Raw genomic sequence first — 26,545 nt, 5'->3', positions numbered from 1 at the left:
GGTTGCCAACTGGCTTACTGACAGAACCCAGACTGTAAAAGTAGCTGACTCCAAATCCAGCTCCAGACAAGTGACAAGTGGAGTACCTCAGGGTTCAGTCTTGGGACCACTCTTGTTTGGCATCTACTTCTCTGAAGTACAGGCCAACAATAAGGGACTCTGGCTAACAAAGTTCGCAAATGACTGCAAACTGGGAGACATTATTGAATCCCCAAATGCTGTGGATACTCTACAAAAGGGCCTTACAGAAACAGATGCCTGGTGCCAGAGCCATGGGTTCACGCTTAATGCCAAGAAATGTATAGTTATCCCTTTTGGAAAAAAACATGTACCCATGAATTACCACATAGGTGGCAGTACACTAAACATCAAAAGTGTGATGAGGACCTTAGGGACACAGGTGGACAGTGGTCTCACCTTCGATAACCACATCATCACAACTGTCAGAAAATCCTTCTATGTGGCACGCCTCATCACTAAGGGCTTTTCATCCAAAAAAAGGAGTTCATTGTCCCACTGTACTTATACCTCATTAAACCCATTATAGAGTATAACGCCCCATTTGGTATGTACCTCACAAGACATCTGCAATAGCTGAAAAGGCCACAGAAATACCTCACTAAAAGAATCACAGGCCTAAAGCAGATGCCATATGCTGACCATCTAATAAAAACTCCAGCTATACTCTGTGGCATATCGTCTACTCAGAAGCAATCTCTGCTTAATATACAAGGCCATGTCAAACCCTGAGCTGTTGGACATGCTACACTTAAAGTAATCCCAATTCCTCAGAGCCACATGCTCCAGGGATCTAAACCTTGTCATCACAATGAACAAACATGCTGGAAGAATAGGTTCCTGACCCAGAGACTCCCCAGACTCTGGAATAGACTGCCCATACATGTCAAGCAGAGTGCCTCCTTGGCCTTCTTCAAAAGGAACCTTGATGACTGGATGGGAGATAAAAAATTCACCCCCGCTATCATGTCAGTCGCTCTGCTAGATAGGGGTCCAGGGAAGAAAATATTTTGGGAAGAAATATCCAGGGAATTCTTATGGCTAGGCTTGTATAGATCCCTAGGGCCTATAGCCCAGTAACAACCTATGAACCTATATATATCCACAATAATACACAAATGGAAAGGCATACTAATTATATAGTAAATAACCACCTTTGAAAAAAACTATCCAGCATACTTAACAAAACATCTTCCACCAAGTTGATGCTCTGTCCTGCCTAACTTCTACTACTTAATTTCACTATTCAGCATCTAAATGGTCAAAACTTTACACTAATTAATTATTTCCCATATCATCTAGCAACATCAGCTATAAGTTCCTCACAAACCATGGCAAAAATGTACAAATATCATCCCATCCATAAACTCCATCCCCTCACCAGATTGTCCCAAGTAGCACACAGTCTCTATGTCCAATTCCTCTTTTTAAGCCTGACATGAATGATTCTTAAAATTACCTAAATTACTTAAATTTCTCCATAAATTAATCCTTCTGTTATTAATACTACTTCTTAAAAGCAATACTGAACCAAACACAGATCCTCTATCCAACACCAACCTATAAAAAACAAAGCAATTCATGTAAACATTCCTGTTTCCTTATCAGTGCTCAATGAATTTAAAATTAAGTAGACCAAACCAACACCAACTCAGTCCTCCAGACATTAGTGTGATTATGCTGTCCTGTCTTAAATGCAACAACCTAGCCATTGATTACTTCTTTCCAAATTATGTCTAGTACCTTGATGCAAGTCTTAGAATCAAAAATGGTGATGACACATTACTACTCTACAGATCCTGCCTAAACTTAGGACCAGTAACACAGTCCAGTACCACAGCTGAGCCCAACCCAAACTGGATTATACACAAATTTAGCACCACAAGTAAACCTATATTACATACCAGTAGCTTACCTACCACATCCTTCTTCATTCCAAAAATTCCAAACACCAGTAAATAACATAATCACTTCAGTTCCTAGACATAACAACTTCCTTATCCTAGATGACTTCAGTCTAAACGTTTTGGACGTGATATGCAGATATTCTTGGCGGTGCAATACCCGATTTGGCCCAAAAAGGAGAGACTGGCACCTGTTCACACAGTTCTTTGTAATTAACAGATAAAGACATTCATTCCAGTCTCATTCCAGTTTCTTCCAGTTGTTTCCAGTTAATTTCAGTATCCTACAGTCATACCGCTTTTTTCAAAGGTGAGCCAGCCAGGACAGACAAGTAGAAAATTAAACTGATCTTTACCATCAGATCAGTTCAGCTCTAGTAATAAATGTGTATATGTAAATGGTTCAAGACTGTATATATTTCATACATATATTTCATGCAGAAACTGCAGTTTACCAAGCACACCAGACACATGTTCTTGTGCAACTGAGTTTTCAAATTACAGGCCAGCTCAGTGAGCTGAAGTAAAGACAGTAATGCATGCCATAAGACAACATAGTAAAGATCAGTTTAATATTATTAGTGACAGTTTTATGCAGTAACAGTTCTTACTGTTTATCCAAGACCAGCTCGGTGAGCTGAATTAAAGATAGTACTATATGCCCTAAAACAGTATGGTAAAGATCAGTTTAATATTATTAGTGACAGTTTTATCCAATAAAAGTTCTTACTGTTTGTCCAAGAAGATTGTAGACAGTAATAGTAAATCCTTGCAACATTCAGTAGTACTGAAAAAACTGAATGATGTTAGCTAAAGGAATGGCTATGTTAAGACAGTGGGTGGAAACTTGCTCACTGAAGAGTAAATTATGACTGTAGAGACCCAGAATAGACAGAGAAAGTTCAACAGTTAAGATTAATTTTATAGAGATATAAAAATACAAAAAATGCTAAAATATTAATACAGTGTCAAATTAGTACTTTAGTTCCATTTGAGGTTATGATGGGAAAAAACAATGCCACTGAGGTTTCCCTTTGATTTAATAATAACGCTGCATCTGGGCAAGGGCTTAATGCTGCTCAATGCCAGAGTCTAAATCTCAAAATGCACCGGGGGGCCCCCCTTTCCTTAATGGAGAACATCGATGTCTGTGCTGTAACTGAGGTTCAAGGCTAGGCAAAACTGCTCTACAAATTGTAGCATGCTACAGGCCACACCCTCTCAAACTCAAGGAACCCCACACAGCCCTGAAGACACTGAGGGTATAAATAATATCTCCAAACACCACCATTGGGTGACTTCTCCTGGAGTTCATAGATTCAAATGCCATGGAACAGCTAGTACACTTCCCCACGAGAAGATAAATATACTAGATCTGTCACAAACACAGGGAACAAACATGGGGAACACACGTATATCCCTCATTGGTGGATCTCTGAGATCTCATAATCTCTCACTGGAAAAACAAAAGACCATAGTGAAGAACTTCTCTAGCAAACTTCACACTACTACAAATGCCTCCTATGAACACCTCCAGGACTGCATGGATCAGGCAATCCCAAATAAAACCAAGACTCTTTCCACAAAGCAAAGCGTCAGTCTGGTGGACCCCACATTAACAAACAAAACAAATAAGAGGAGAAAGCTATTACATGATAGAACAAAATCCAAAAAAGGAAAAGGAAGTCACCCATTATTTAAAAAAAAAATAGCAAATAAATCAAAACTAAAAAAAGGCAAATTTTGAGAAAAAATTGAGATGGATTCAAAGGACAATCAGCCTTTTTTTTTCAGATGTGTTAGGAAACTCCCAGGAACTCTCATATGCTCAGAATTAGTCCAAAAAATACAAAAAATCCACAGACAACACAGACATTGCCAACATCTGCTCTCTAAAGCTAAAAACTGGTCCCACTCACAAAAGGGCACCTCCTCGGACCCAGATATAGGGGACTTGCCAGACATTGGACCCGACCAGTTTAGCTTTGACAGCCTACCTTGACCTTGCAAGGCTTTCGACACAATGATATCCTTCAGAAGGGACTCACGGAAACAGATAGTGGGGTGCCAGAGCCATGGGCTGAGTTAAAAAAACAAGGTAACCCCAAGCTACCATATAGGTGGCAATACACTGAAGAGGTTATCAGGGGACTGGGGGAGGGTTGACATTAAAGTGGTTAGAAAGACCTTCACATTGCCCACCTGATCATGAAGGATCATTCACCATCAGATCTAGTGAGGTCATTGGATGTATCTCACCCGACATCTGCAGCAATTGGAGAGACCCCAAAAGTTCTCACCAAAAGGATCTGACTCTGTTCAAGAGAAATCTAGACCTGTGGATGGGAGATCGAGGTTTTTTACCATCTCTCTGTGTGTGTGTGTCACTGGACAGACAGACAAAACCAACATTTTTTTTCTCATATTTTCATATAAGGTGCCACAAAATTTGGGCTAGGGCAGATAGCCTAGTATAAACCTATGAACCTATGAACCTATAAAGTTATAGCCTTTCCATCTCAGTGTAGTACAGTATAAGTTCAGTTACAGACTTGCAGGAATGTATTTATTAGTATGGGTGGTTTAGTCCACTATAGTATGCTATCAGTTTGTTTACAGACTTACAAGAGTATATTAGCAGTGTATGTTTATTTTATGCAGAAAAAAATAAAAATAAAGCTTTTATCTGTGTTCAGATAATACTGACAGAAAAAGGGTATTCCTTTACTAATACTTTGATCTCCAAAATATAGCGTTACCAGATTTCATGCTATGTTTTTATCTGTGTTCAGGTAACACTGGCAGTAAAGGCATTCCTTTAGTATTAGTTTAGTTAGTTTCCAGAGTATAACATTTAGATGTTCAGTATAAATATGGATCACTTTAATGTAAATTTCAGACAAGGTTCAGAATATGACATTAATACTAAATTATGTATTCGGTATAGTACAGTTCAGTCAAATTTCCGAATATAACATTAGTACTCAGTTATACATTTTTGACTGCATTACTAGACACAACATAAAATTACATCGCACAACATTATTCAGTCATCAGTTTTAAGGGTAAAGTAACAGAGCGATTTGTAAATTACTACATCATGCATTACTAACAGCATTACTACATCACACTTCACATTATTCAGTCATTAGTTTTAAGGATAAAGTGACAGAATTATTTTAACAGGCTTACTAAGACAGAGTATTTAAAGAATACGTAGCAATAATAATTTAATATACTCAAGGCATATCAGGTTAAGCTTATTTTGTTAATTAATTTACAGAATGCACCTTATATAATAATAATTGCACATTAGACAAAGTTAAAACAATACTGACGGTATGCAAAGATACAGTTCTAAAATACAGAAAAAATACTTTTAGTAAAGGTACTTCTACTATTACAGCACATAGATATTTACAGCTATTATAGCACATAAAAATTAAAAAGGTAAATAGGATTATTAGTAACAAATCTAGCTGAAGATTACAGACACAAGTTAATACAGTATATGGTAATTATGCTTCAAGATATGTATATTACAGGTGTAAAATAAAAATTTACCCATTATAACATGTTAAAGATTTGTCCAGTTATAATTAAATCATAAAGTTAAGATACTCTCATCCAAATAGACCATAAATGCTGTAACTGGTGGTCAAAATTAAAGTTGCAAGTTTACTTACCAGATAAAGAAACCTTATTTTATATTAGTTCTACTAATCATTATACCATCCTTCACAGATCATATTAATAGATTTATAAAGTAAATACAACAGTAACTACAGAAATAGATACCTGTGTGTGTTCAGGTATCTCATGAGGAGTTGATGGAAAAGGTATCATTTAAATGCACACAAATACAGTATTTTCTTTGCAAAATTCTAGAAATGCAGCCATATTAAAGCAGGTTTCACAGTTTGCATACATCTTCAGTAAATGCACTCTCAATCAATAAAAACCCAGTCAGCATTACTGATAAGAACAAAATGTGCTGTACATATGGGTACAAACACATCTTGTTTTTATGCTAAAAGACTTGGAAACCCAGGCTAAAGAGGCCTGCAGAACTTTACAGTGTAAAAGTGGAGTAATCAAAGTCGCCCATGAGTGTGGTATTGGGTTGGATGACGAGTGCTTCTAATAAGTTTAAATACATGGTATGAGTTTAATGGGCCATAGAGGGGGACCTATAGCTTGCAAGGAAGTGGCACTAGATTCTGCCTATGGTAATTTGAACATGGAGTAGCTCAAGTGCATTGTCCTGTTTGACCAGCCTTGGGGAATATTTATTTTTGATGTAAATCAAGACACCACCTTTAGTCCCTGTCTGGTGTGAGCTCTACATCTTTAAACAATGCCTCAGTGGCTGCAGAGTTGCTGTTGCAGGCAATTTCTCCTCTAAGTTCTGAGTTGCACTCAAAATATAATATTAACTGCATTAGTGACATGCCATGATAGATATCATTATGACATAAATTGCTCATCCAGTTTTTATAAGTTTCAGAAGTTGCAGAAGCCATAATTGAGCAGATAATGATTCACTATAAAATACTAACTATATAATAGTAATATATTTGACTGCATACAAAAACCAGTTAGTCAAAGACATAAATTAAACATGGATTACATTCTTTGCCAGCATGTATGCATGGCCATACTTCCAGTTTGCAATGGAGTCTCATTACAGTGTGAATGGCTGTGAATATCCACAGCTTAGAAGGAACATTGATTGGGTAATGGATTTTGCATGCTAAGAGAAATTAAAAGGCTTACAAGACATTTATTTACAAGATATTTTGTCTTATTGCTTGTTATTAAGTTCCATCCAAGTAGTACAGAATCATTTGCAGTAAGACTTGTACTACAGTTAAGAAGGGGTTAATCTCCTGACTATAATACCAGATGCATATAAAGTAGAGTGCACGAAGGAAAGATTGAAGAGGCGTAAATAATTATAGAAAGCGAATACTAAGGCAACAAAGATAGATACTAGCTTTACCACACATGCCAGTACTTACTTGCTTGTGTGTAAACTGAATGCTGCTACCCTAAAATATCTGTGTGAATTAATGTTGTGTTAACGTGAAAGCTTGTACATTTTAACTTCTGCTCTGAATAAGCCTTCTTTGTGATCCTGTTGTGGTTCATGGGCTAAATTTTTGTTGATTTTTGACTGCTTTTGTTTATCAATAATTGTATTAATATGAAAGCTTGTGGATTTTATATTTTGCTTTAAGTAAATTCTCTTTGTGATCCTCATGTGGTCCCTGAGCCAGAGTTTTGCTAATTTTATGTCTCATTTAGTTTATCCAGCATTGTATTAATACAAACCCTTGTGGACATTATGTTTTGTTTTGAATAAAACTTCTCTGCCATTCTAATGTGGCTCCTGTGCCAGATTTTTGCTAATTTTAGACTATTTTGGTTTACCAAAGCCTTGCATTAATGTTAAAGCTTGTGTATTTTAACTTTTGATTTAAACAAAATGTGGAAAATTTCTTTGTGGTCCTCCCATTGTTTCTAAAGAGCTTCTTTTCAGAAGTTTGAAGTTCAATAGTATGAATACTGAAACTAAGAAAGTTTATTAGTGAATTAACACATGTAACAAGGATCTTCAAATGTTATTGTTAGACATTTAAAACATTTATCCAAATATGGGGGCTATCCCCACTCCACTGATACTTATGTATACTAACTCATAGATTGCTGCACATTAGAGGAGCAGAAATACTCCGAATTGCACTTAAATTCACATGATTCTGAGGACTGCATTAAAGTCCTTCAACAAAAAAAGACAAATCATTCCTTAGTCAGATTATTGCAGTTGTAAGATTTTTTTGATTTATCAGGCATTGCATTAAAATGAAAGCTTTTGGAGTTTAGCTTTTGTTTTGAAGAAAACATCTTTGTGATCCTTCCACTGTACCACATTTTTTTGATAATTTATGGTGGTACAGCGGTAGCGTTGTTCCCTCACAACAAGAGGTTCTCCTGTTCGATTCTCGGCTGGAGGGCCTTCTGTGTGGAGTCTGCATGTCCTCCCCACGGTCGAGTGGCCTCCGAAAGACATGCGTGAATGGGCGTGCCTTCGCTGAAGGTTGGGTGTCGGGCTGGCAACTCAGCACCATAAAAATCTACTGCCAATCATTAGCAGACTGGAGTTCCGCTGTGGCGACCCCTAACTAGGAAAAGCCGAAAAGACAAACATGACTCGATTAATCTAGGGCTCAGAATTACTCAACTGAGCTTTAAACACTTTCTCTGTTACTGCTTGGAGGCTGCTTATCTACTTCTATAGGAAGAATACAAGTCAACAGGATAATTTTGAGTTATAACATAAATAAAACAAAATGCACACATGGGTGCATGTACACACACACACACACACACACACACACACACACACACACACACACACACACACACACACACACACACTCTCATGCATATGACCATTAATCAGTTGCTCTGTGATATTTACTTATTTATTAATTAATAAAGCAATTGTGTAAATATTTCTAATTTGGTAATCAAAAAATGTTTACGAGCTGTTTCTGAGCTAACGTTTCTTATTCTGACATCAAGGGCTTATGTAACCTGTAATATATAAAATATACTTACAGTGCTTTACTGATAAATGTGTTACTGGTCAGGGAAAATATCACATAAATATTAACAAAAATGTTTCTGCAACTGTCTTATTGCTTGAAATGCACATGACTTTTTTCCATTCCACAGTCTTTAAAAATATGAACTTGTACCTTTTTTTATTTAGCAAAAAATGTCGACCCTATACTTCACTGCAGTATCACCTCCTTGGCTATTTATTTTACAAACAATTGTCTGAAATATTAAAACCTCTATGTATAGCCGTGGGATACAGAATCTTATAAAATATTTCTTTTAGTACTCATTTACAGCTAATTCAACAGTTCAAAGCAAAAATAACGATGTGATGGACAAAATGAGAGATGTCAACCTAAGTTCTGGAAATGAAAAAAATTAAGAAAAATTAAGATAAAAGGAGGACAAAAATCTACTTACTGAAGGCAAAGGGTTACAGAAAAGGAAAAAGAAAACAGTCAGGAACATTACAGACACTAGAAAGGTAAAGACATTTTTGAAGACATATCCATTATAGGAGACAACATCTCAGAATAAAAATAAGCAAGTTAATTACATGAAATTGGACAGAAAATCTTAATCCACGCTATAGAGCCTGCTTTTAATATATTTTTACATTGATACAGAGTGAGCTATGCAACACCCCTCTGCATCAGGCTATATAAAACTTCCGAAAAGCCATAAATAGTCACTGTTTATACTTTGTTACAGTTATCCTGCTATATTCATTATTTGAATATTTAACTATTAAACAGTGAAATGAGATATTGCCTCCTATACTGCTAACAAAAACATACAGAGACACAGACAATAATTCACAGAAATAAAGAAAATAGACAATGTGACTATAATTCATGAAAACAGTTAACAGAGCCTTATCCTTAGGATCCTATGTATTCCCACCAAAATGCATTCTTATAATGACTGGTAACTGAATGCATCTTTAACATGCAAGTAAGGAATCTCCATTTTTAGTTTTATAAAAGGAACTGCAGCCACAGTAAGGGAATTAATAAGTGCAAAACAGCACAAAAGAATACCAGAACATGATAATCAGTTACATTATCACTAATAAACAAAATGTTAAATATTATGTTAGTGCTGCTAGAAGGACCCTTAATAATGCCTCCCTCTCATTTCTAAACATGGTTTACTGGACCAATTTAAAAAAAACAAGATCACGTAATTGATATTAACATTCTTTAAACAGTATGTAACTTTAAAATTAAATGCATTTACTTTTTCAAAGAATCATCTCTTCTATAACAGCAATGGTCACTTTAAGGCATTTGACTGCAAAGCCAATTCAACACTGAAAACTAAGTCTAATAATGTGATATGGCATTATCCAACATTTATAAATGGAAACATCGCATACTTTTTCACCAAAGGAAATCGGGATGAAATAATTAACATATCAAAGACAATACAGACTAATAAGAAATCCATGGCATTAGGTAAAATTACAGAGAAATATAGTCACATTTCTTTCATTTGGAGAAATTCTGATGACTAATCCACTTCTATAATCCTTATAATAATAGGTAATCTAAAATAAAAATATTTTCCTGATTACAAAATGCATGAAGGAAGCTACAATTATGATCTTCAACATGCCTGATAAGAAAGGTTAAATGTCCTCAAAATCAGAGCCAGCAGAAATTCTGTTCATTATTTTGTTGCAGAGCATGCTTCAGAGAATACAATAATTAGAATGATTATCAAGACAGGAAGGGTCTTAATTACATTGTGGTTACTAAGACTGGATGGAAAAAAATCACTATGCACTGCGGTAAAAAATAATGACTGACAATAAATGAAGAAATGGCTTTCATACGCTCACATAACTGAATGAAGTTTGTGATACATATGTTTCCTTTGAATAACAAACAGTATTAATTAAAGATTTACCTTTTGTGCCTGAGGAAGCTGAAAAAAGAAAAAAAAAGATTATAAAAAGGATGTTATGGATTATGATTTACACTCAGGCATTTTTATAAATCAAAGCAACTTTTTACCTGTAAGCAGACTGTTAGATTATAAAGTCAGCATATCAAGAAAATAATAAAGTGTGAATGAAATGCCTGAAATGGTAACATGTTTTGTTTTTGTTTCGTTGTAATGGCTAATACGTTATATATTTGTGCAATTGTTGCAGTATACAAAAAGCAGCTGTGTGTTAGAGTAGCATTATTGGTTTAGTGTGAACAAATGCTAAAGAATAGGAAAATGCTTGGCTTGTAACATCTATCAGCTTTTTCTTCAATATTGTACACACTTTTCATTTACCTCTGTAAAGAACTGATAACCTGCTAAACACTTCCAAAGCTACAGAATAAAATGTACTATGCACATTACTTATATAGTTATGCAGTGTAAATAAAAAAAACACATGTATGTTTGTTTGATCAGGCTGAAAAATAATGCCTATAAACATATACATTTCACATATTCAGAAAACACACATTAACATGCAAAACCATTAATTTGGTAATATATTAAATTGACTTCAATCCATTTTGTTCTGCAGTAAATTCTACAAAGACTGGTCTGTACAACCTTAAATTGTACACAACCACTTCACCTTTACCACAGTATCAGTGCAGCAGTTGTAATATGTCAGACTAATGACAGGCTTTCATTTAACAATGAAGCGCTTACAATAAACTGCTTGACAGACTGTCTGAATTGCCCAGTTATGGATGCTTGGTTTGAGTTGACTAGGAACATAACAGAAGTTATGAAACTTTGTTGCAGTCAGATAGTATGTGATTTGTAACTGAGGGACTCTAAGCCCATTGCAAGTCTGTGAATTAGTAATTCAGCTCTATACTTCCATTTAAATAGACACATAGGCAAATTAATTTGCAGCCAGGTGTCTTTTTGGGTGTAACCAGAACTAGTGTCTGCTTCAATTACTTGTTTATAGACGCATAGTTTCTAAGAGGAGACCTGAGGAAACACCTGTAGAGCACAGAACAATGCTTACTGGCTTACAGCCACAAACCTCTGGGATAAACTCTCAGTTCACAGACAGTGAGGTGGAAAGACAGAATGTTAGATATATAGATAGGACTGTATCATGACTAGCCTGCTGGTAAAAACAGTGGCTGGCAACAAAGCAAACAGAACACAATGAATTCTCGACTTATTGACTCACACTAATGGCAAACAATCAAAATACGGTCATTCTGTACTAGCATAACTGGCATTATGAAAAAACCAACTAAAAAGTGACTTTCCATGAATCTAACAAAAAAAAAAAAAAACTCTTGTAGTCATTTGCACTGTCTTTCACAACCCGACTGATTGACCAAATTTGCAGTGAACCAATTTCCTTACAGATAGATACACAGACAGAGAGAGAGATAGGCAGACACATGCACTGCACTGTACAATCCCACTACAGAACAACTTGAATGAAAGCTTGAGTGCTGCAGTGTTTTGGGCCTATTCTTTTTCTCAGGTCCAGTGACATTAGAAATAGAGTATAATAATCGCAAGGGTGTAGAGAAAATCCCTTATGGGATTGCAAAGAGGATTGCTCTCCTGAAAAATCCATAAACACTGCTTTCATAATTATTGCTCCATGGTGTCACCACTTTATTGAACTTGAGTTAAAACTGTATACTGATAAATACCTCTGTCTGTTTATCTCTGTCTGCCTGTATTTCACTGTTTTGGATGACTGCAACCAGGCAGAGTGACTATACTGTTGCTGGTAATGTGACAAAGTGACAAAAATAATTCAACAAGACACTGTACATCCTCTTTGATATCCTACCAGGGCACTGATGACAAAGTATATTGTTTTACTTTTGTGGAGTATGAAGACAGTAATGCCAGTATCAATACAAAAACATGTAATAGTCTATTATTACATGAGTGCTACTCAAGCTTCACATAAAAGGAACGTTTACACCATTGCACAACAGCAATATCTTCTGGGATATCTCCAAGAACTAGAAATGTCACCCATTCTCACTTTTGTTGACTCTTCTATACCAGTGACCATTGTTATTGGCCCAGATCTCAGAAATGTAAAAGGGTAATCCACTTGCCTCATAATGGGACTGGTTCCATACTTTTTCAAGTTTTCATTTCCTAGAATGTACACACCACCATTACCAAATGATTAGCTGTGTGGTTTGTTAGATTTATTTTGAAAAAAAAAAAATCATGAATCGTTCCACTCATTTTTACCTACTTATCCTAGTGAGTATGGTTGAGCAGACCTGATAAGACTTCTGTATCACTAGCAGTCATTTATTCCTGGTATATTTCCTGATATAGAGACAGGAGCCATTTTAATTGATTCTCCTTAGCCTGGAGTAGCAATAAGTCAAGTTCAACACCATCTGGATTGCCAAGTTACTTATGCTGTTATGGAGAGTGAGAATAGCACACTTGTAACGCAACCTCATGTCTGCAACAAGCATCTTTCTTTCAACCTTTCAATCCATACTCAAACATCATGACCATAACTGACAAGTGGGAAAACAGACCAGAATGATAAACTGACATCTTTACCCTATGATTCAACTCTCATAGGTTCATAGGTTCATAGGTTCATACTAGGCTATCTGCCCAAGGGCATTTATAAGCCTTTTCTGTGCCTCTGTCAAGCAGTGACACTGAAGTAATCCATCCATTGGTCAAGATTCCTCTTGAACAAGGCCAGCGAGGTGCTCTGCCTCACATGTACTGGGATTTTGTTTGCATCAGGTGTCTGGTCAGATACATTCCGAGACAGGGCATTTGTATCAAATCATAGGTCTGAGTGATGAGTACAGCCATGGCTCTGGCACCAGTTATTGAGGATATCTGTGTCAGATGTGTTTTCACTATAGCCCGGTTTGCAGTCATCTGCAAACTTTGTCAGCCATAACCCTCCTGTGTTTGCTTGTACTTCAGAAAAGTAGATGTTGAGTCTGACATGGCTCCAGCAACTCTGACCCTGTGGGTTCTGTTGCAACCCATCTTGTGATGTATGGGTTTACATTCAAGCTGATGAGTTTTCGATGATACCTGAGTGGGGGTATGTGTGTGAAGGCCTTGCCAGGCGAGGTAGGCTGTATGGACTGCCTTTCCTCATCAATGGCCTTAAAGTCAACCAAGTTTAAGAGGCAGGATCTGCCTTTGACAAAGCCAAACTGGGTTGGATCCAAAGTCTGCAAGTTCCCTATGTCTTTATTTATGAGTTCCATTATGATCCTCTCCATGGCTTTGCAGATAAGGCTTGTCAAGCTAATGGGCGGTAATTTCCAGGGTCTGTGGAGGCATGAAGTGGGACCACAGTCGCCGCGGCGCTCCTCTTGGGAGTGCGTCCTGAGGTGAGGCTAAGATTAAACAGCTGTCCTAACTGTGGGTTTAATTCCTCATTGAGTTCATGAAGCTCACAGCCGTCCCATGGATGCTGTGTTTTTGCCTTAGTGAGGGCAGTTCTCACCTGAGATGTTTGGGGCTACAATCCTCTGGAATAGATATCTCTCCTTTTGGGGGGGGGGGGAAAGTGCACTGAACCTGTCAGCCAGTATGTTAGCAATGTGTGTAGGTTCAGTAATTTTCACATTATTTTGAACTAATTCTGAGCATATCTGGGAGTTTCCTCCTAGGTTTCTAACATAGCTAAAGAAGGCCTTATGATTGTCTTTAGAGTCCTTTTCTTTCAAAATTTGCCTTGGATGATTTTATGAGAGCTCTTAGTTTCAAGGATTTTGCTCTATCTTGTAGTAGCTTCCTCCTTTTGTTGTAGAGCTTGTTTATGGCGGGGGTCCACCAGACTTGGTACAGAGAGTCTTAGTTTTGTTTGGGATTGCCTGATCCATGCAGTCCTGTAGGTGCTGGTAGAAGGCATTTGTAAGTGATTCAGCGGTTTGAGTAATGTTTACCACTGGCTCAGGGGCCTTAAAGGAGACCACACTAGTTTTTAGAAGTGTGAAATCGGCTTTTGAGAAGTTTTTCACTGTGGTCTTTTTGTTTCAGGTGGATGAGGACCTCCAGCGAGATTAGTTTATGATCTGATCTCACCAGTGAGGGTATACGTGTTGAACATTTTGATCCCATGTTCGTGATGATGAGATCAAGTATGTTTTCACCTCTTGTGGGGATGGTGACTAGTTGTTCCATGGCATTTGAGTTTATGAACTCCAGGAATCTTTGGGTTAGAGTGTTCGGGCTTGAGTAGTGTTCCCAGTCTATATTAGGGTAGTTGAAGTCACCTAGTATGATGGTGTTTGGAGATACATTTATCCCCTCCAATGTTTTCAGGAAGGCCATGTGAGGTTCCTGAGGTATAGTGTTGTATAATGTTTGTGCTGCTACTACTATTCTGTGCTCTGTCTCCTGGCATTGTCTAACCTCGTATAAGGCCTGGACTCCAAAATGATTAAACTTTTCCATTGTGGTGGCTAATCCTTTGATATGCATACTGCAGTCCACTCACTTCCAGGGGAGAACTATGATCTGTTTCTTTTCTTTTTTTTTTGTTTACTCCATATGTTTTCAGTTTAAAATTAAATTACTTAGATGAAACTCATTCCCAAGTCAGGGTGCTATTGAAGTTCAAGTTCTTATTATTGCTTCATTTGTTGATGTTTATCAGGTGTGCTCTTCTCAACACTAGCAATGTAATCAGAACTGCCTCTTCATGTAGTTTAAACAAGAGTGTCCTGTATTGGTAGCATATTTAAATATACACAAATTATTTTAGCCTTGTTGCTTCTATTACTATTTAAACTATATGGATGCCGTAATTCCACATTTCAATAGCCTATGCTTATATATCCTGGCATTTTAAAGGTTTATATCTCTAATGCTTACCTTTGCCCATTTTTCTTTGAACAGAAGATCTGTTTTTATTGCTTCTACTTTCTTACCTGTTGGTATTGTATTATCCCACATGATCAGTACTCCATTCTGCAGTTCTTTGTGGTCCACCTTGCCAGTGCTTCTCAGCCACCTGAACACTGCAGTGTGTGCAATTGCTAATGTAACAATGTTGCTATATTACTTTGTCTTTCAGTGTAAAAATCCTCAGCCACAATTATATCAAAAGAGACAACAAGATATATAACTGTTTTTATTTTTTTGTTCGTTTGTTTTACTACAGAACCTGTGCTTGTCTGTATCTCCCACCATTACTGTGGATTTTGTAAACCAGCATACAAATAGTCCACTATCATGAGTTCTCATTACTAACCTTTCACTTTGGTTTCAAGTCACCTCTCCTTAACCATTCATGTGTTAAATTTTGACTAGCACATGACTATTCCAGTAGTTCTCTATACTTGCAATTGCTGGTTTTCATACAAAATTCCTTAATCATCCACCAAACTGCTGTGGACACAGGAGATGAACGTTGCTTGAAGACAGGAGGGTAGTATCATCTGCAGGCAACAAAGATGGAAACTACATGTTCCATTACTGGATAGTTACCAGTGTGCAAGAGCATTATCATATACTGTCAACGATAATCATGAGGTGAAGCAGGGCTGAATGGGCGATGCAGTCATCTTGAATATATTTTACTTTATGCCAGTGACAAAGTCAGTGCTGTGCAGCTCCACAGGCACAGTGACTAAATGGCATGCAGCAGGGCAGGGGCCTCATTCTGTTTATTGCACCTCCTGCAGAGAAAAACACATTTATGGTAAATCTTTGCATGCCTTTTCCTGTAGACTGTAGTCACCACATTTCCAAGACAGCTCAATGATCTCTACAAGCAATTATGGCACTGGCCTCTTCTGCAGAAATGGATGCAATTCCAACAGCTGCTACTGATGGCATTTATCCCTTTGCATCTGCATTATTGCCTTCTTTGTCATTATTACCTTCAGTCTTCTTTGCTGTACGTTCTGAGATGCTAGCTGATTCGGTCAGTGCTTTTGTCTAAGTGCTGCTACTGCTGCATGTCTGTATCACCTGTTTCTTTACTGCTCTATTAATAACAGTGAACGCACAGTTTTTATCTAGTACAATACATATAGATGTACATCTTTAAATATGCTGCTATCTAAATAGAGGAAGCTACATTGCATATGGTACACTTAATTCTAGGCAGTGCCTAAGCTCCACAAGAGGTCTTGAAAATATTTCTGGAAAAGTGTCTTGTTAACTTAAGCTGTACCACCAAAACTCTTTTCACCTCTATGCAAGGACTACCATTGCCAGAACATTCTATTCCTAAATATGTGCAGCCTGCCCTTATTATTCATCCAGTAGCCTATAATACACACAAGCCAAGGACTATAAAAAACAAGATTTAAAGACCTGTACTCTAATCTGAGTCTAGAAAACATCACTTTGAGATAATAAAGGATATCAAATATCTCCTTATATCACTCAGAGAACCAAACTTTTGATTGGTACTTTACTGTTTAAATTCCTAAAGCCTGGATACCGCTTCCCAATGAAAATAATATTGCCAATTAAGAGAACAAAACAACTCTTTAAAAGTTCGACATCAAGAAAACTTTAAGGTAGTCCAACCACCTTTCACATCAGTCATTAGAGAAAATGCCGTCTCTTAACTAGGCTCAGCTACATGGAACAAACTCCCAAAGCTGATAAGAAAACAAAAAAGCTTAACAGCTTTCAAAATGACAAAAGAAGAGCACATCCAAAAGGAAGCCATTTGATCTTGTTTTGGCAATACTCAATAACAGTTTCACATTCTTTGTTTTAATTTACAAGATTTTAATATTGTGCTGTAGACCTAAAAAAAAAAAAACTTCTAAAGTCAATGACAAAAGCTAAATGTATTTATTTATCCTTTGTTGACTGCGTTAGTCCCACTAGGCAAGTAGTCTATTTTCAGGGGAGACATGAGGTGGTATTTATACTGCTAGGGAATATTTCACCAGGACATCAAGGAATTTCCCTTACTCATTACACAACATTATTTGTGGACATACTGGTTGTTTATACATGTGCACATCCCATTCATGGTACAGTGATGGCTGGGAGGAGGATGCATGGCACAGAGAGAGAGAAAGAAGAAGCAGATGTGAATACCAATTCACATGGAGATGCATGCAAAGATTCAGAGGTCCTTTTCAATAAAATCTGTTTGCAGAATCAGTGGGTTGGGAGGGTGACCTAATGGTCAAGGTGTTTGCCTTAGAAACACAAGGTGCAGAGTTTGAGTCTCACAAGGGATAATTGGCTAGGCTTAAAATGGCTTGCAAGGGCAGTTAGCTTAGTACTAATCTATGAGCCTATGAACCTATGAGACGGCCAGGGATGTGTTGTTACAATCCTCCATTTGGAAGGATTGCAGGATGATATACTACAATATATGGTGAACCAGAGAATAGACGAGACATTTCCTGGGGAGAGAAAATAAATAAAATTCAAGAGGAAGAGTCAGAAGTAATCCAAAAAACTGGATGTTTCATAGAAAAAAAAAACATGCTGAGACAGTTGGAAGTGGCTCTGAGCAAAAAGAAAAAAAAAAGATGGCAGCATGAAAAAGACGTTTGTACTGAGGATACAAAGTAAAAAGAATAATGCATTGAACAGATATGAGGTAGAGGACACTATCATTTTATATTTGGTTGTGAAAGTCCAAGAGGCAAGAGATTTTAAATGAGACATTTTGTGACATTATTTCTGAGACTACTTTTTATGCAAGTATTCAGAGATGGAATAGTTATGTAGTAAACGCTTTTCTTTCTTTTTTTTTTTTTTTGGAAAAGAAAAAAGTACATATACAGTTTTGAACAGTAGTAGAAAGAGAGGCTTTGAAAATAGTTTTTAAAGGACTGATAGACATTTGAAAGTTTAATAGGGATTTATGGACTGGGGGCTGGGATTGCAACATTGTTTTGAAAATGGAAAAATTGTGCACATTCATGTGTTATAGATGTTGATGGTAACTGGGGTGTTGTGAACTACTGGGCACAGCCAAAAACAGACACACACTATATATATATATATATATATATATATATATATTCAATATATGTGGGAAAATGGGGCATGATGCAAAGATATGTGAATAAGAATGTTATAAATATAAACTAACTGGGGATTTATGGAGGGACTGTAAACAAGAGCTTAATGGTAGTAGAAAAGGGAGAGGTTATAGAACAACATGAAAAGTACTGGGAAATGGAATGAAAGATAATTTAGAAAAAATATATAAAAATAAAACACAAGGAGATGGAAAGGTGATAGAGTAAGATTCAGAAATCAGGGATGAAGAAGATTTAAACTGGAAAGGAGTGAAAGGAAAAAATGAAGTCTACTGGAAGAAGCTAGGAAAAGGAAGTTTAAATGAATACATTTAAAGGAAAAAAGAAAGTAACGAGTAGTGTAAATTAAAAAGTGACTCCATCCATCCACCCGCAACCCCTTCTTCTCATTTTGTAGGTGGGGTCTGGGTGTCACTTCCACAGTGCCAATCATGTCGAGCCAAGGTTTACACCACCGGGTGGCTAGCCCTGCCTAGGTAGCTAATTTGTACCACACACTCATGCACACATTCTCACCTATGGCCAGTTTAGAGTGTCCAGTCCACCTACTGCATGTCTTTGGAATGTGGAAGGAAACCACAGCACACGGAGGAAACCCACGGAATGCAGGGAGGACATGTAGACTCTGCACAGAAAGCACCCCAGCCAAGAAAGGAACCGGAAAACCTCTTGAAAGTCATAATTTAAGAATTCTTTTGGTACATATAAACTAATAAAAATCCTATAAGAAGGATACAGATTTTAGAACAATGTAATAAATGTTTTATAGACATAATTGTGTTAGTAGACATAGGATTCTTAGCAAACGAAGAAATATTGCGAACAGAAACAAATGGGATGAAAATATAATATGGGATTTGAGAAATGAATGTTTTTCAGGAATAGCAGTATTATTCAGAAGAGCAGAGAAGATGTTCGATGCAACACCAGTAAGAATGGGAAGATGAGCTATTATTGATTTGAGATGGCAAGAAAACATATATAGAATTATAGCTTTATATGCTTATGTTAGTTTTAAAGGAAGGGATACCTTATTTCAACAATTATTGGACAATGTAGTAGTGAATTTGAATATTATAATAACATGGTATTTTAACTGGGATTTAAGGAACAAAAAGAAAAGACAGGAACCGATATAAGAAAAATGGTAGAAGTTATTAAATACGGAGAACCTGTTATATGGAATAGAAAGTTCTGGACACATAGATAAATATAATATAATCTATATAGATAGATATAAATTAGAAATAGATGATTTTATAATATCTGAAGGAATAAGCATAGCAGAAAGGGAAGAGGTTGTAAGAGGAGTAACACTTAATTTAGCAATATGGATGGAGATTTAAAAGTATACATCATTTTTTAATGGCAGAAAGATAGAAAAAGAAAGATATGCAGAGAGGTATATGAAATTTAAATTTGATTTCTGATATAAAATCCCATGTTTGCACTTGTTTCCCATCTTTCCTGTAACTAGTCTAGTCCAGATACAGCTATATCCAGGACTGTTTGCAAGCTTCTGAGTGGTGCCAAAGTCTGCTCTTCACTTTTTCCCTTAGATCCGCTAGTTCTCTCCTCTCCTGCACTTTTACTAGCTTATTAGTCTAGCAATTTACCAGACTTCTTGTAGCAATTATTGTAGCCCACAAAAGTGCTACCAGCACTAAACATTCTACAAGGAAATAGCTCTATTATTTATTATTAATGCCCACCCCTCCAGGCATGTCTAAAGGTCAGTTCTCTGTGCTTTCTCCTATTAACCTGGTGAACTTGGCCATCCTGAGGCAATGTAGCAACTGCCTCATGTATACTGACAACCATCTCCTCTTACCTCCCAACACTCAGACTTGCGAGACATGCACTTATATATCCATATTGAAAACCACACACTCTCCAGCCAAGAATGGAATAGCTGGTCAAGAGGAGAAGCTTAACACTTGAACCACACTACATGGAACACATAGCCCTCCAGAACACACACCAGCACTGCCTTCACATAAAAACACAAACCACACACCCACGCTCTCAATGAAAGTCAAGCCAAACAGCAGAGACCTCCAAGGCAGAAATGCACTCGACCACCAAAACACAACACTAATCATGAGACACATAACTCTCCTAAACAGTGTTACACTCAACCAAAGCCCCTAAGGCAAAACAGCATGCCCAACACACTAGTCATAGCTGCCTGTCAGACTCCAGGATCCACCACATAATGCATGCACTCAGGTCCTTCAACAACAGCTACAAATATGACTCTGTCATTATACATGTGGGTGTGAATGACCTGAGATGTACCTCCCTGGACTACATGAAAAGAGACATGGAGGAGCTCTCAGATTATGTAACCCAGGCGGGTATGACCCTAGCCCTGAGCAGTATCCTACCATCACCCAGAATGATACCACAGTACAAGCAGAAATATCAACAATTGGCTAAGTTTCTGGTGTTATTATAAGGGGCTACAGTATCTGTCTGCCTGGAATGACATGATTGACAGACCTCAATGCTTTGCCGAAGATGGCATGCATCTATCACACCTGGGCTTCCAGATACTGGCCAAGGATCTTGCCACCCCTACAGTGCCTTTTTTAGGTGGTTTTCCAAAGACCAAATAACCACCATAACAGCTACAAACAAATGCAGTCTGATGGTCATGCTGCTCAATGCTAGAAGTCTAAATCTCAAAATGCACTCACTCGAAGCACTCCTTACAATGGAGAACATCGACATTTGTGCTGTAACAGAGACCTGGTTCAAGGCAGCAGAAAGCACCCCTGCACTAGGAGGCTATAAATCATTCCACACCTTTCGGCCCTAAAGCTTGGACTGAAGCTCCAAAGGTGGTGGTGTTTCCATATTCATAAAGGATGTGCACATCTCCAGACTGGTAGCCCAACATAACACATCCGAGATACTTCAGGTGCAGCTAACATTTGGTAAGACAGCGATTCAGGTCGTAGCGTGCTGCTGGTCCCCAACTATGTCCCAAGACTCACACTCCACATTCCTAAGCACACTGGAGAATATTAGGGTCCAACCTAACACTATCATACTGGGCGACTTCAACTACCCCTCCAATAAGTGGGAAAATTACTCATGTAAAATACACCTGCTCAAAGTTTCCTGGAATTCATTAATTCTAATGCCCTGGACCAGCTCGTTCATACCCCACTACAGGTAGCAGCATCCTTGTCCTGGTCATTACTAACATGGTCGACCATTGCTGTACACCAGTAGCCCATTTCTTACTGGTTAGATCCAACCACAAACTAATCACCTTGGAAATCCACATCCCTCCTACCACTCCCACAAAGGTAACCACCATGAAAAACTTTGACAAAGCTAACTTTGGGCTCCTAAAAACAGAGGTGGCTAACTTCACAGCACCCATGCAAATGGAGAATAGTTATATGACTGCCGAATCATACAGCAATGCACTGTATAAACACGTACACAAATGTATGGAATCTCGCAATACCCAATAGAACCAAGATGCTCTCTCCCAAAAAAAGAAAGCCAATATGTTGGTCCCTTGCCACTCAACAAACTCTACAACAGAAGGAGGAAACTGATGCAGAATAAGGTGAAGTCCCAAGGCTAGAAAAATTCCCTTATCAGCCTCAACAAAAAGTTGAAATCCCTCATCAAATCCTTTAAAGCTAGCTAGGAAAACAGAATTGCAGCAGATAGTAAAGACAACAACAGATTTGCTCTGAGCTACTGCACAATGGCACCTCTTATACCGAGCCAACAGATATTACCAATATACTGACCAACGGAATCAGCACCAACTTTACCCCCCCCCCAAAGGACCAATCACAATAGCAGTAGATTGCCAGGCACCTAGTATTACTGCTGCACAGGTTAAAAAAGCACAGTCCAAGGCCAAGAATACAGCTTCTATGGGACCTGGCAATATCCCTGGCTGTGTTCTACATGAACTACAGAGTGAACTGGCACCTCACCTGTGTGTCCTGTTTAATCACAGCCTCACCTCAGGCTTTGTCCCTACCAAATGGCGAACTGCTATTGTCATCCCTCTCCACAAAGGAGGGGCGACTACAGACCCTGGGAACTATATCCCCATTAGCCTGACAAGTCTGATATGCAAATGCTATGGAATGCATCATCATGGACCTAAGAAACAAGGATATAGGTAATCTCCAATCTCCAAACTCTGGATTCCACACAGTTTGGTTTCGTGAAAGGTAGATCATGCCTGCTCAACTTGGTCGACTTCTTTGAGTCAGTCACCAGAGCTGTAGATAAAGGCAAGGTGGTTCATACACAAAAATACTGGGTAGAGCAACCAATGAATAAAAAAATCTCAGTATGTGAATCAATAATCAAAATGAAATGAGTTCAGTCCATATAAAATCCCAATAAAGGCTTTATTTGTAGTAGGTAAGCGCTTTCATGACAAACAATGTCACTTCTTCAGACCATATAAAAGCATATGATAGACATCCCCATTTAAAAAAAGAAATTCATCCAATCAACATTTAAGATCAATTAGGTGAGAACAATCAGTCAAATGAGTAACTAATTGAATCATCACTTAAGTAAGCATAAAAACTTTTGTATAGCTAGTTCCCTAAACCTTCAAAAGAAACACAATAATATATATAGTAGTTAGCTAAACTAAAACAAAAATAAATCTTATATGAATGCAAAATGCATCTGTGCAACTTAAAACTGTGTATCTAGTGTCCCTAGAAATGTTTATTTGATAGATCATATTTCATTTAAATAGTTTCCTATTCTTTAATACTGGTCTTAAAGGTACTCTGTCATTAAGGCCCTTCCCTTTATTCTCCCTTAGTCTTATGATCCATCTGGTTTTAGAAGTTTCAGTGTAGTTCTGTATATCACCACCTCTATTGTTGAAATCAACTCTCTCTATAACCATAAAAGTAAAACAATGTTCAATTCCTTGTGAAGCTACATGTTTAGCTAATGCATTTGTAGTAGTACCATTTCTAATATGGAGAAGATGTTCTCTAATCCTATATCTAAGTTTCCTATTAGTTTTGCCTATATAAAATGCTGAACATAGGCTGCAGATTGCCAAATAAACAACATTTTCAGTGTTGCAGTCTGCTGTTACATCAAAACTATAGGTACGCTGAGTGTCTGGATGGATAAATTCATTGCTCTTATTTATATGTGTACATTGATTGCAATTGCCACATGATGTTGTGCCTTTGGCTCCCTCTGTTCCATATCTCTGACTCTCTTTGGGATAGCATAACATTCTTTTTAATGACTTCTTGTTTCTGGAGAGGAATAATACTAAATAATGCAACTTGTAAGATTTTTATGAAAATAATTCAAATATATTGGAAAATAAGATGGAAAATATAATGGAAGAAAATGTATATGGTATGATATGAAAAAGGAAAAGGACGTCAAGAATTGCTAATGATAGTAAAAGAAATTGTGAATGACATTTTAAATAGAAAAATAATTTAAAACTTATGGTCAGTTGATTTGATAGAGTATAAGACATTATGGGAATTAGTGGATGCATATAATTTTAGTGGAAAATTTTAAAGAGTTTGCATGACAACGTATAGTAGTAATAAAAAGATAAGCATTCTAATAAATAGTTGGACAAATAAAGCAATAGGGATGAGTAATTGGATAATATGTGACTGTCCTATGAATGGTATATTATTTGCTTTAGTTATGAATGTGGTAATAACTAAGGTGAAATGTTAACTAAAACATGCAAAGTATATAGTGCAAACAAGTTTAGATATTCCAGTTATGATGACACATGCACATGATATTATTATAACAACTAAAAATACTTTATGGATGAAAGAAGTCATATTTTTTGTAGTAGACTGTTTAAAAGAAATTGGTATAATACTAAATAAGGATAAAAGTAAATGCTTGGGAGACAGGATAAGATAGGAGGAATACAATTTACAATGAAAGAAATTTCAGCATACCAAATACATTTTGTAATAAAGCAGTAAGTGGGACAACATGGGGAAATCTTTTGAATGAATTGAAAGAAATGTGTTATATATGGAGAACATATAGATTATCTTATAAGAAAAAAGCTAATTTGATAAATTCAGCATTAATGGGAAAGATAGCATATTTATCAAGTGAGTTTAAGATTCCAAGAATCTATGAAAACAATTATTAAAAGTTATTTTTAAATTTATATGGGGATTTAACCCTGTAAAAAGAGGAGTAATTATATATAAATACAGATGAAGGGGACTGTGATTATTAAATGCAATGGTATTTGCAGCTTCATTAAATTTGTATAAAGTGATAAGATAGATAAATGAGAAACATTACTCACTGGACTGTTTAAGTACAAGTGTGAAAATTTTAGGAGATAATAAAATAAAAATAAATAAAAGAGAAAAATAGGGCAGGATTCACGAAGCCTCTGTGTAAGAGTTACAAGGCTTACACGGAGGCTGCAGTTAAACGGTGTGACGTCAGCATGTCATGCATATGCATGAGGGCATGCTGAATCACACCTAAGGCTCACACGGTCCATGGAAGACAGTAGGGGGTGTGTCCGTAGGCCGAGCCCTGCAAACGGACACGCCCCCAGAAGAGTAAAAGTCCCGAAAGTAAATCCCCATGACAGAGCCTGTGTAAATGTGAATAAATACAACACAACACATGCCCCCACAGACTACAAACATAAAATGTACACATGAACATCTTATAAACTTTTTTTAAATTGTAAAGATGTTTGCCCATGAGTGCGCTCGTTTGCGCGGGCGTGCCCGTAGCGTAGCCACAGTTAGCAGTCTGTGGAAAAGCATATAACAACTAAATATGCAAAGTAAGCCAAGAAGCAATAGCGTAGCGGTAGAGACATCGGCTGAAGAGCAGGCAGTCATGGTTCGAGCCCCCCAACATCAATTTTTATTTTTAGTGAAATAAGCACGAAACAAGTCCCTGACATATATGTACACATATAAAATTATATTTTATGTAAAATGTAATGAAATGGGCCATATATTTTGAAGAAATGTGAGATAACAAAATAACAAAAAATGTCAGATGTGCCTATAGCTGAGCTACAGTTTAACAAGTTGAATGCATCTGCCCGTAGGTGAGCCGTGGTTTAACAGGTGTAAAATGAGTGCCCGTAGGTGAGCAGTGGTTTAACAGGTGTAAAATGAGTGCCCGTAGGTGAGCAGTAGTTTAACATGCTGAAACTGTGTGCCCATGGCTGAGTTGAGCGTAATATGCGTGCTGACAGCCAAATGACGCGTAAACCAGTGTAACCCGTTTGCGCGGAGCTGTGCATCGCGCCAACAAGCTAACCGACGGGCAACGTTGAGCAAGCTGTAACAAAACTGCCTTTACACAGACACACCTCCTAGCCTGTGTAGACAGTCATAAAATATAAAAAGCAGTGGCCAGGTTTGAACCCAGGATACCATGCACCATAGTCAAGGTACTGAACCACTAAGCCATGACAGTTGCACTTAGAAATGCAGTAATAGCATATATATAGGAATGAATAGAAAAAGGAGCATGACAAAGCAGGTTTTGTGAAGCTGATACAATTCCAAAATGGCCAATCACAGATAAGTGCGGGAAAAACGGCATATATAAGCCCCATAGGTGGGAATACACAGCATAACCGATTGTAGAACCAACTTGCAGCCAGAATGTCAGGTGTAGGTGAGGGTAGTTGCTTTTGAGCACAGAGGTTGGGCGTTGAGGAGTCCAAATATATGGTTTGGCTCCTTGTCCACAATCATGAGGCCCAACTCATGCAGGGCCAAGTCCTGTGGGGAACATATAGGGCTGAGGCACGGGACCGGTTGGCTCATGATCTCACCAGTGCCACAGGGATACCAAGGACTGGTGAGCAGGTCCATCACCACCATGTGGACCTGAAGAGACAGAAGCAGGACCAACTGAACCATTGGATCCAGGAGACCCAGCAAATGCCCAACGCCCCACTACTGAGTAAGTTACATTTAATTATTTATGTAAGAAATTAACCTAGCTGATATTATGGAG

General features: G+C 37.5%; 1 protein-coding gene across 1 annotated transcript in view; it reads right to left on the bottom strand.

Moving 5' to 3' along the window:
• CACNA2D3 (calcium voltage-gated channel auxiliary subunit alpha2delta 3) overlaps nucleotides 1–26,545 on the bottom strand; it is a 2,619,084-nt gene that overhangs the window by 1,931,502 nt on the left and 661,037 nt on the right. Inside the window, exon 6 of the mRNA XM_044078472.1 lies at nucleotides 10,461–10,478. Within this exon, the coding sequence (XP_043934407.1) occupies nucleotides 10,461–10,478 (18 nt within the window). The remainder of the gene's footprint in view (nucleotides 1–10,460; nucleotides 10,479–26,545) is intronic.

Source organism: Protopterus annectens, chromosome 7.part1 (assembly GCF_019279795.1).
Source record: "Protopterus annectens isolate FY-2018-M chromosome 7.part1, PAN1.0, whole genome shotgun sequence".
NCBI classification, from domain to species: domain Eukaryota; kingdom Metazoa; phylum Chordata; order Ceratodontiformes; family Protopteridae; genus Protopterus; species Protopterus annectens.
This window is presented reverse-complemented; position numbering and strand designations above follow the sequence as displayed.